General features: G+C 35.3%; 1 protein-coding gene across 5 annotated transcripts in view; it reads left to right on the top strand.

Annotated features, from left to right (window-relative positions):
• The window catches only part of PHF3 (PHD finger protein 3), a 79,503-nt gene extending 67,668 nt beyond the window's left edge, over window positions 1–11,835 (top strand). For all 5 annotated transcript variants that reach the window (XM_075598100.1, XM_075598101.1, XM_075598099.1 and 2 more), the window contains 5 exons: window positions 23–218; window positions 982–1,147; window positions 1,594–1,683; window positions 3,045–3,240; window positions 3,756–11,835. In XM_075598100.1, coding sequence (XP_075454215.1) covers window positions 23–218; window positions 982–1,147; window positions 1,594–1,683; window positions 3,045–3,240; window positions 3,756–5,908 — 2,801 coding nt within the window. In that variant the 3' untranslated portion in view covers window positions 5,909–11,835. The remainder of the gene's footprint in view (window positions 1–22; window positions 219–981; window positions 1,148–1,593; window positions 1,684–3,044; window positions 3,241–3,755) is intronic.
• The last annotated feature ends 896 nt before the right edge of the window (window positions 11,836–12,731 follow it).

The raw sequence follows: 12,731 nt of genomic DNA, 5'->3' as shown, positions 1-12,731 counted from the left end.
TGACAGCTTTTTTTCCACCAAGGTCGAATGGCACCTCCTGCTGAAGACCTCTCGCCTAAAAAAGTGCAAGTATCTACAGGAGTAACACGTAAACAATCCGATAATGAAACAGATAACATAGCTGACGCACTTTCTTCAACCTCCAGTATTTTGAACATAGATGTTCTAGAAGCAGAAAAACTAGAATCGCCAAAGGAAATGTTCCCTTCAGCTATAAGGTAATGGTTACTTGTGGTAATGGAACATTGCTTTTCAAATCTACTTGTGTATGGGTACAGCGTAGTACAGTGGCTTATAATAAAATGATCTAGGTAAAAATTAAAGTTTCATTACCAGCTATAATGTTTTAACGCTTTGACAGGAATAGAGTATATTCAATACTTTTACTTACTGGGGAGTAGAGAGAGGCCAAATACCAGTTTCACACACATTTTACCAATAAAGTAGCTTTCTTAGTGTCTTCTTTGGGAGCCGCTGGGTTTGGTGATTTATCATATTCAACTGAATGAGCTAATTACTTAATCTTTGAGTTTAACTTTCTTTATTCAATCAAAGCAGCAGAACACAATATGATTCTCTAAATTCCATGGATACAATTAATAACTTTTTTAAAGTGTTTTTTTAAAAAAAAAATTTAAATAATTTGTCTTTTAATCAAGTCTTCCATCTTTAGAAACTAATATAATTCATAGAAAAAAAAATCTGAAAGGCTAGCCGGTTCTGAACAAAACCGCTTCAAGAGATCTCTCCTTTTTTTCTATACTTTAAAGTGCCAAAGTTGACTGTTTTTATTTTTTTATGGTTACTACAAATGTTGATTTAAACATTTGAAAGGCTCAACTGATAAATATATATGAACTTATACTAAAGTTCTCAAGTATCTACCTGTTGTTATCTATGACTGCCTTCAATGGCGACCCCAAATGATTTGAGATGTGAAATTGCCTCTGTTTGATATTATTGTTCTTTCTCCTTTTGCAGCTCTGGGCCATCTGATATTGCTGAAATTGCTGATATAGTTGAAGATGAATCTGCATTTTTGGCGCGTATATCCTGCATTTGGAAAGGATTTCTTAATATGCCTTCTGTGGCAAAGTTTGTCATCAAAGCTTACCCAGTATCTGGATCTCTAGAGCATTTAGGAGAGGTACTACTGTACTGCTTCTTCCATAGTTTTCCTATGATAATTTGGGACATAGAGAGGTCATCATGGAAATATTCTTCAATTAAAAATAAGTCCCTTTTTGGGGTATCCTTCATACTTGTCTCTCACTACTTTTCTACTTGTCCGTTAGCTCCTTTCCCTCATCAGCTCATGCTCTTTTCTACTCCTCTTTTCCCCACTTCCTAAAAACAGAAACCAGATTCATATAGTGATCACGCAATTTTCATAGAGCAACCATTTTTATTTAACCAAATGATCATGTTGTACTGTTGTGTCCATGATTATGTAACTTTCTCCAACTTGAAATCTTTTCAGGAAAAATTAGTGTTATTGTTGGTTCTGTTTGGTGCTTAATGAAACTCATGCATAGGTTATAAAAAGGTGTAGATACTGAAACTTGACAAATATAATTTTTTTTTCCCTCATAGGACCTACCTGAAAGCATCCAAGTAGGGGGGAGGATATCCCCACAGACTGTTTGGGATTATGTAGACAAAATCAAGGCATCTGGGACAAAGGTAATACATCAAAAAAGAAAAAATAATATTTCTAAAATATATTACAATGTTTCCATCCGCCTCAAAAATATATTTTTTACGTTAACAGAACCCTCTAAAACGGCATATGCAAAATATTGTATATTTTTTTTTGTTTTTACTCCAAATTGACGCTAAAGATTTTTCTCTTCTCAGGATTTAGAGTATTTTCGGAGTACTATGATATTTTTCCGTATTAGACATGCCAATATGTGTTTGCATCATCTACTGTATAAGGTTGTCCTTTTGCCATTATGAAAACAGCACAAGATCCCTACCCCATGCGCTAATCTCATAATGGTCAGTGTTCCATGCATTTGCTTAAAGTGATGGCAAACCCTGGAGCCATGAACGCGATCAGAACAGAGGAGAGATTTCCTATTCCATTCAGTACAACTTAGATGCATGTAAGGCCATGTGACTTCTGTAATAGATTTTCTGACAATTAAAGATTTTTCTTCCATATCCCTCCAATGCCTGTAGAAACGAATGGGGATTAAGCCCTGCCCAGTTGGGGGTAAAACAAACTTTTAACAAATCGGACTCAATCAGCCCCATGGCAAGATTCAAATCATGGTGGAGGGGAAGAAAGAGGAGAAGGAGGATTAAACAACTGCTTTATTTTTCTCTGTGGATCCACCAGTTCTCGAGGAACTTACCAAACTAGTTGCTAATGTTCTCCTCAACTTTCAGAAGTTCAATATAACCTCCAAATCTCACATGTCCCGAAGGCTAATAGCAAGCGCTTCCTATTGGACGTCTATTTAAACAACCATGGGAATCATCGCGAACTACACCTGTATGTCTGGACCCAGGGGATTCCCAGAACTAAAAAATACAAAATAGGTGTACTTTACCAGGTTTCTGCTTTAAAATATGTATTATAAACAAAGATATGTTGATTGTCCATAAATCCAATCAAAAAGATGGAATACAACATGAAATTATATAAATGACCATAAAATAGGTGGTAATAATTTAAGTAGAACAAGAAAAAGAAAAAAAAAAGTTAATGAATACACAGATAAAAGCAAAAATAAGACAAGCCAAAAGAATAAGGTACGTTTTGTAAACCCAAGCTCCAAGAAACTGAAACTTTGCACACAAAAAATAAAATACCAATATTTTTAATCAGGCTTCAGCAAAGAATTAAAATATACTACCAACCTGTTTCTATATCTAAAAAATAGTTACATTATTTTCTTATGCAGTCTGTCAATGTGAGCAGAAATCTGAGGGAGAAATTATTAGCAGTGGGCTGCAAGTTAGTGGTCTTTGTCATTTGATCCTCTGCATTATTTCTTCTTGCTTAGCAGAATTAATCCATTTCTCTTTCTTTACAGGAAACATGTGTAATTCGCTTTAGTCCCGTCACAGAAGAGGATCAAATATCTTATACATTGCTGTATTCGTATTTCAGTAGCAGAAAACGTTATGGTGTCGTTGCAAATAATATGAGGCAGGTGAAAGACATGTATCTTATACCCCTGGGTTCCTCAGAAAAAATACCACATTTTTTTGTACCTTTTGATGGACCTGGTAAGTTGAATTCATATATATTTATATATATATCTATAGTGATCATTCCAAATAATATATTATTCATATGATCAGTAAAAAAAAAATATATGTATCTTTGATAACAGGTGGAAAGTACAACACATCCAGTGTACAATCAGTGGTATACACAGTAATGCACAATCAAGTGCCTACAATGCAAGTGGCATTACAGTTTATACCACAGATTGTATACTGGATATGTTGTTCTATCCACCTTTTATCATTGTACAGCTTTATTCTAGATGCATTGTGTATTAAACTCTTGTCATTATTAATACCAGTATTTCATCCTTTAAGGGGGTCTTAGTTACCCCAATGCTGTGGCCATCTGTTTAACACTGTTGTAGACACATTTCATAGATATATTTTTTGTGTGTCTGTACACCTATACATAGATATATACACGCACGCCTTGTTCACAATTTTAATAGAAATATAATGCAATTACTGTTATATTTTAAAGTTAATACATGCGTTTTTTTTTTTTTTTTAAGGACTTGAAATGCACAGACCAAACTTATTGTTGGCTTTGATAATTCGCCAAAAAGCAAAGAGACTGCATAGTACAAACCTTGATGATGAACCCCTGGGAGCAATAACAAATGTTCCTACAGAGAAAAAGAGTAGAATTGAAGTCTTGAATGAAGATGATGATGAGGAAGATGATGATGAGGAAAATGATTTTTTTAATTCATTCACTGCTGTACTGCATAAGAACAGAAATCGACAACCACTGTCAGATACTGATGAGCCTCAACCCGTAATTGAATGTGTACCAGAAATTAGTAAGCGGGAGCCACCAAAGCCGCTAAGATTTCTTCCAGGAGTCTTAGTTGGGTGGGAAAATCAACAATGTACTCTAGATCTAGCCAGCAGACCACTGCCTGTTGATGATATATTGCAGAGCCTTTTAGGTACCACAGAGCATTTATTTGAACATAAACCATCCGTCACAATTTTGGCGAGTACTGATAAGCCACTAATGGAAGATAAAATTAACTTGAAAGAGGAGACTATGTCTTCCGAAGATGTACCAGATGACAGAGTTGTAGAAACAGAGACATCTGAGAGCACAACTGAAGCTACAGAGAAACCAGCATCAGTAACTGCATTGCCGTCTAGAACTTTACCAGGCTTTTCTCTCAAACGAAAACCTCCAGATGTCTCTACAGAGACATTTTTAGCCAACATAAATGTTTACTCAAATCAAGAAGGCATTGATAAAGGTCCTTTAGATGAGCCTGAAGATATGAAGCATGAACATGAAAAGACAATTAATCCTACTACTTCTCCTATCTTGGTAAATTCAAGTAAAGGTAGCATTGATGGTATTAATGTAGTCTCCTCCGATAATTTAGCAGACCCTACAAAATCTCCAAAACTAATGAATATTAAAAGGGATCCAAGACAAGCAGCTGGAAGAAGTCACCAAGGTAATTTATCAGAGATCAAAGATTATGATTTGAGCAAAGATGAAGAAAATCCACTCAAAGATAACGAACAAATTGGAAGTCCAACTCTACATAAAAAAACTGATGCGGTAAAGAAAGAGTCATTCAAAGAAAAGGATGTACCTGTTTCTAAGAGTGACAGGCCAAAATGTGGATTGCAATATGCTTCCTCTGTAAAAAATGAATTGCAAAATTCGGAAACATCAAAAATTAAGGATGCCAAACCCCTTACAAAAGATCTTTTGGTTGAAGATATAGACCCTCTGCAACAATTTAGAAGAGCTTTGGCTGCAAATAAATCTCAGACTCCACTAGCAAGTACACCGCTCTCAGAATCTCCTTCCAAAAATCCCACTCCTGCGTTTGGTGGAAACTTTTCAGCTGTTAGGCTGCAGCAGCCCCAATTCCTTCCATTAACGGGCAACCAATCCATATTTCCATTCCAGCCTCATCCTAATTTCCCCCTGCAAGGCAATCCTATATTTCCCTATCCTCCACACATACCACCTCTGCTTCCTACTCCACTAGGTATTGGATTCCCAAGACCACCTAGATTTCAGTCTGCAGAAACTGGGCTGCTTAACACATTGGTACCTTGGCACCCCACTGTACGTTTACCTGGGCAACCTTATTTTGGACAGGTGACACCTGGACCACTGTTGGGTCCTGAGCAAGCACGGTACCAAGGACCGCAAAAGTTCTATCCTAAAGATCTTAGAGGTCCAGAAAGGCGTCATAGCGATCCCTGGGACAAACAAGACCAGCTATCAGACAGGATGTTTAGTCGTGGAAGCAGAAGTGAACATAGACAGAGATTTCATAGTGAGTCCCATCACTCAAGAGAAAAGAGGCAGTATGAAAAGGAATCTGGGAGTGACAAGCGTGGGGACAAGGATTCTGAAAGAAGTAAACGTAGAGACAGAGACAAAGAACGAAGCCATGACAGAGTGAGAAAAAGTCGAGATGAGTCACACAGAGAAAAAGAGAGATCACGATCTTCCCATAGTGACAAGTCTTCTGATGGTAAAACACACAGAGAAGGAAGAAATTCAGATAAATCGAAAAGTGAGGAACGTGCTCATGATAAAGAGCGAGAAAAGAGTAGAGATAGAAATAGAGACAGAGACGAGGAAAAAGAGAGAGACAGGCACCACAAGAACAGGGACCATAGCGACAAAATGAAAAGTAAAAGATAAAAGCTTCAACTTCTTTCAGCTTTTATTTTCTTCTAGGATCGTGCCATCTTTTTCTATTCAGTGTCAGTGTTTTTCAGAAGCAAAATCTATGTTGTAAAGTATGGATACCCAATACGCTTTTTTGATGTTCAATTCTCACTAAAAATATAATATTTTGTAATAAATATTTTACACCACTGTACATGTAATATTACAATATATCCCTTTCTAAATATGCAATAAGCTTAAGATATTTGTTTAAGTTTTACCTAGTACGCAGCCGTTGTTGCTTTTGTCCATATTTTAGATTGTTTGGTAACCATTAAGGCAAAGTTCTTTACACAACTTAATTTTAAATTGCACTGTTTTTAAGAATCAGAGCTTCAGGATCCAAATACAGAACATATAGTTGGTGCTGTAAAAAGCCTTCCCTTTTGATCAAATGTTAAAATGTCTCCACGGAATTATTAAAATTGCCCAAGCAACAAAGTAGTAGTATCATGGATTATAAAGTGTAAGCAGCTCGGTTTCTATAGCTTTGAAATGCACTTGCTATTGGGGAAAAATATATTTTAATCTTTCAAGCTTCTATTTTGTAGTAAGTTAATTTTAGACATTTTGTTTGCGCTTTAAATACTTGAAATCTAAGCTTGTACATTCTTGTGTTTTTTGCTATTTTTATACTGTAAAATGTAAATATTTTAAGGGATATTTTGATTCTAAAGATGATAAATACTAACATATTTTGTGTCATTCCCAAGTGTGAAATTTGGTGTTGAAATCCTGGATTAAAGTAAAGGTTGTAGTATGCTTTCTGGCGTTTGCTTTTACACATTTGGCTGTTGTTTTTATTTTAATCCCCTGCTTTTTCTAATGGAAGATCTTTTTTGTCCAATGGATAAGTTCTACCTCTTGATGGTTCTGTTCCAATTGGCAACATGTATTGGATAATCAACAAGTGAAAGTATCCTGTTCTGTAGAAAAAGGTGGAAGCTAAAATTTGAAACAGTTGTAGTAACAAGACATTTAGGACTACCATTACCAAACGGTACTACTCCATAAGCTATCTTCCAGCACTGGAAAACACCTAGCAGTTTATTCAAGTGGAAATGCTTGAAGGTTTCCTCGGGCACCATTCAATGGAGTTACTTATTTCAAACCCAATAAAGAACTTTTTTTTTTGCACAGAGATGCCACACTTTAACAATGTGTCAATCAATCTTGATTGTGTGACTGACCCCAGTAATAAGTAATTTTAATTTGGTTACATCATTTGTCATATGTTTAGTTGCTTTTCAGAAACTAAAACGCAATTGCTAATGCTAAGCAATATTGAATCTATTCAGATTTTGCTCGGTCCATATACAACTGAAGGCCGAGTGTTTAGCCATTTGTTATGAAAGATGATCACAAGTTGCCACTTTTAAGCAGTGCACAAATATTATTTGACGTTCGTTTTCACACACAAAAAAATAACTTTTGGGGTGTTTCTTATAGTATAGTTTGTTCATTCACCTAATTATTTTAATCCGTTTTACATTGTTCATCTCCATTTATTTTTATTCCAGAGCTCTCTTGGAATATCTGCTTGTACCTATTGTAGACTTTATGTAAAATTTACAATGGCTGCTTTAACAATAATAATAAAATAAAAAATAAGTATGTGCTTTCCCGTCATTGTTTTGATGGTGGTGTTTCTTTGAAACAGTAAATTGCATTTGTTCACTTTAGACCGGATTCAGCTTTGTGTTTGGAGTCCGCTTAGTTAGTCTAAAGTTCTGATCATTCTTCAAACAATTGGTGGAGAAAACCTGCACCAGATGTCTTTAAATGGCAGTACAATTTGGATAAAATATAATAACGCAGGAGCCTCATTACTTACTAAACACGTCCTATGAAGCTTTTGATATTGTGATGCAGTATTCACAGATTGTTGGGCAAAAATATTATTTTCTAGACATACTAACCATGGTGCATGTTTTACAACATTCGAATTATCTGATCTTGAATTTGAGTATATCCAGCAATATAAATTATTTTTGTAGAGGAATGTTTATATAGAAAGGAATACAAAAAAAAAAATATTTTAAGGAGACAAACTGAGTCTTTTCTTTACCAATGTTAGCAGAAAATTGTACTCTATTACTAAACGAACTGTGAACATTAAATATAATTTTCTGCTGTGCAAGTGCCGCAATTATACATTGCTACCATCCAAGTTTTCATATTTTTTGTGAAGAAAGGGACTTTTTTTTTGCTGTTTGTGTTGTTTCTGCGCCAGTATACACCTGTGGGATTTTAGGCCCGTCTAAGCAGTACAAGAAACATTGGGATGTACCAGTCTTCTTTAAAGACTTTGTTCTCACATCAGTTGTCAGTATAGCAAAGTAATAAAGTTAAATATATGAAAGAAAGACAGAAAAATAAAAGAAATATGACTGTTGATTCATGTACAGGTATACAAAACTTTTATTTTTTAAATACCACACAAAGGAAATCTTGTACTGACTGGCATTAGAATTTTCCAAATTCGTGTTCATAAAATATCTTGTTGAGGAATTCTTCCTAATACTTGTTGCTGTGCTCAGGTCTTATCACTAAAGAAAAAAAGCATTCTTGGGAGTTATACAAGCTCTTCAGTTCCAGTCATGTTTAACTTGGTAAGCAGCAAAGTCACAGGTGGTAAATGCATATACTGTAGAAACAGGGTCACATGTATTGGCAAAGAATTCACCTGTTTAACAACAAATGTAATGTACTTTTGTTTTGCAAAACGAATCACCTGTAATTCAGCAATACTAATGCATGGTGGCCCACATACTAATGAAATATTGCCTTGTGTGACAAAAGTTAATACACTTGGTACAGCTTGTATATAGCAGGTGAATGCACTTCATACAGATTTTATATAGCGAGTGAAGCACCTATGCAGTTATCTAGTACAAAAACTACCAATGAGGTGGAATAATGTCTTAATGGCTCACCCATTTGGCAGCTCTGTAAGAGCCAGGCATATTTGTTTGAATAGAAAAACAAAAGTAATGAAACCCCATATATACCTGCTTAGACACAAACTACCCACATAGCAACAGACATAAGTAGGAGAAAGAGAAAAAAAAAAGCTAAAGCATATCTGCATGCATGGTCATAAGCATGACCTTGCACTGAATGCCTGGCAACAATGATTTTAATTTAATTTTTTTTTATTAACATTTATTTATTTTTCAAGTCATTATACAACCATAATTAAATTTCAGTTTTCAATATGATTGTCTCTTTACAAAAAATATCTTGTCTCACTTTAAACGTGACTTAATCTGTTTACAATTCTCCATTTTAATACTAAAGAAAAAAAGAAACAAATAACTAACTATAATTCTGTTTGATCTACTCTTTTCTTTAACCATTTTGATGCTGTCTTACATTATATTCCCTCAGACATAAATCTATGAACTTGGTCTAAGCTTATATTCAACTCCCATTATTACTTCTATCATCCATTCAAAACATTTTGCAAAAAGACATGCAAAGCATGGATACATGGGTATCATTAAGTAATAGTGAAAAAGTAAAGGCCTCCGAAGTGGTAGATACAAGGATTACCTTTAACATACATTCCCAATACTGAAGAATGAGCATAATTGCAATAGTTGGTATGCCCATATAGTGTGAGGTGGGAGCGATACAAATGCATAGAACAATTGCTGAAAACAAGCTACCTGCCTTATACATATATGATACACACACATTGGCCAAACATGGCAGCAAAAATAAAATGCTGGCATCATTTGTCAAGCAAAAAGAATTCCTAGTAAGTACGTGCAGTTAAGTACAGAAGATGACAAATCAAGAGCCGGTGAGCTCAGGCCTAGACTTCAAGGACTAGCCTGCTTTATCATTGGTGCAAACTGCAGAAGGTTTTAGCAAAGGCGAACAGGCTTGTGGCTATTAGAAGTAAGGCTCAAAAGCCAGTACGCACAAAGTTCAACGCCAAAAAAAAAGGCCAAGAGGCCTGCAGCTTCTGAAAGAAAGTGGCAGTGGCATGCAGATACTAAAAACGATAAGCAGTGACTCCTGCTAAAATGCTAGGGAATCTGTATTTGCTAAAAGAAATAGTCATAGGGACCTGAAGCAGCATAAAGCAAGAGGCCCAAAGAGGGCCAGCAAACAAATACAGAAGCTTCTTATAGCTACCGAAAGCAACATTACGGGGGTTCTTTGTTATTTAAAGTGAGACCAAGAGGTGTGCACCAGGTGCAATCACACAGAAGGGCCTGAGGATTAAAAGCTAAACTTTTTCTCTGTACACCTAACAAAGATGGAAAATACAAACGCATTTCCAGTATTGTCCTTTATTTAATTTACAGTACAAGACACTGTAGTGCCCTGAAAATATATTGTCAAGTAAAGGGAAATTTGTTTCCACAGTTTCTTCCTGAATCTTCCATCTGCCTATTGCCCGAAGTATGGCTCTGGGAAAATTCAACATCCAATTCTTCTGTCAAATAACTGCTGTTAGTGATACTGGTAAAGACTGAAGCCCACCAATACAGCCTCATCATGCCATATTAAATTGTTAATAAAGGAGCACCAACCCAATAGGGAAGTACCCACGATTTATCCAATTCATGCCATCGTTCCATGGTTTATACAAGACCACTGACCTGACTGGGGGTCTTGAGAATCCTGAGGTACTCTCCTGTTAGAGCCCTTTAAAAAAAAATTAAAACTTTTTTTACTTCAGGTACTGTAGTGCCGACGAGTATTCCAAGGCAAGTTTAAGGCAAGTTTTAGAATACTCGTCGGCGCACCTGTATGCTGAAAACATTACCCTCAGTTGGAAGGGTGCAAACAACTGATTTGAGAAGGACAACAGGGAGCCTTATTAAGGGCTAGTGGATCCTGATTTGTTGAGCATTTGTATCATACTCCCAACTGGGAGGGGTCTAAACCACAATAGGTTTGTACTGGCAAAGTAAAGATGTACAGAGAATTCATATAAAAGGTGGCATGTTGCCATATTTTTCAGGTTTGCCTGAACCCTGCATGACACTACAGTACTGTATGCACAAATCATAGATGACTGCAAAATTGACACTCAGATTTGTAGAACTATAACCCATTGCATGACCAAAATTGTTAAGCATTCAAACACCTTTGCAGAGAACATTAACACTAGAAGACTACTGTCAGGTGTTAAAATGTAAGTTTTTTTTTTTAGGTTGGGTGGAGGCAGATTTATTAAGTTTTTGATACACTATAGCATGTACACTGATTAGAAGGTTAGAATGTTTTGAATAGTGAGCAATATAATAAACACCAATTCTGATTTTAATGTTTCTTTTTTTTCTTAAAAGTTATTTCTAACAAAAATATTTCTTTTTATGTGCAGATACTTAAAGTAACTCTTTATCTTGCACAAAATGATTCTATGATTCTAAACACCATTCGTTGTGAGATTCGCTTAAAAGTATTGTAAGTCTGAGGATCTGCACCAGAAGTGAAACCCCTGATTGATTTTAATGACCTTTTATCACTTCCTCTGGGTCCCATGCATGATGATATTGAACTAATAACTGTGATATGTACAGATATAGAATGTGAAATTATGTCCCCAGATAATTATTATAATTCTGAATATCAGAGTTTCCATAGGAATCAAGGGCACATGATGTTTCAGAAGATAACATATCCCAAAAGAGGGAACAATGAACCCCATGACATCTATATGCTGCATATATGGCGCTGATCCCAAAAGTACAAATATTTGAAAACATATTTATACGTTTAACCTAGACATTTTTGTGAACATTAAAACTTGATGCTTAGGTGGGTCTTATAGCCTTTATTCCCCACAGTTTCTTTTCTTAAATGGTCTTTTGATTTGGAACAACTGCATACCTTTCATTACCTTAATAGGGAACCGCAAAAAAAAAAAAAAAATCAAACTTGGGAGTTTTTCACGAAAGTGTGATAGTGCTCATTGGACACTACCACAAGGAATCTCCCATTCACATGGTCGGCACTACCACATTTGAATGAATGACCCCTTTAGCCTCTAAACATCGCTGTAATTAGTTCATGTTGGTTTTATGCTGCACTTTGCTTTTGATCTGCAAAATATAAGTATCAATGTAAGAGCAATATAAATAAAATAATGGCACTGTACTGTCCATGTAAACCAGTCTTCTAAGTAAGTTTGATTAGCCAGCCTGTTCTTTTAATTGCATGTTTTTACTGAAATAAATGAAATTGCATATAATGCTTTTTAGCACTGTTTTTATTTAGCCCAATCATTCTTTTATATAGAGGACAAGTGACGGTGGTGGATGGGAAGAAAAAGTTGAGCTTAATGTTAATCTGTTGAAAAGACCAAAATTAACTAATGCATTGTACTAGTTTTAATGTGAGTGAAAAATCAAACAAGTATGAGTAAATATAAGTTCAATGTTTAATGTCTTCATATTAAACAAATGCTTTGGTCGGTTTTAACAACCTTTACTTTATGATACAAGTCTTTGGACAATTAAGCCCAGATACACAGAAGATAGTTAATTTAGTACTAATAATAGACCCTTATCAAAATCATTATTTTCCCTGAGGTTAACGTATATCCACACAGCTGATTTATATGAAAAATCATTCATTAAAGGGTGCTAAGGTTTAGCATTTAACTACCATTTATTTAAATAGGAGTTAGGCTGTGCTCAATTGTAGCACCCTTTAGTTAATATGGGCCTATGTGAGTTACTGATTACATTTGAGGAATATTGTATGCCGAAAAGAAGATATACATTTTTTTACATGAATGCAAAAAAAGTAACGAAACAAGTACAAAATGTCA

Source organism: Ascaphus truei, chromosome 4 (assembly GCF_040206685.1).
Source record: "Ascaphus truei isolate aAscTru1 chromosome 4, aAscTru1.hap1, whole genome shotgun sequence".
In the NCBI taxonomy this organism is placed as follows: domain Eukaryota; kingdom Metazoa; phylum Chordata; class Amphibia; order Anura; family Ascaphidae; genus Ascaphus; species Ascaphus truei.
Note: the sequence above shows the minus strand (reverse complement) of the source record. Positions and strands in the feature narration are given on the sequence as shown.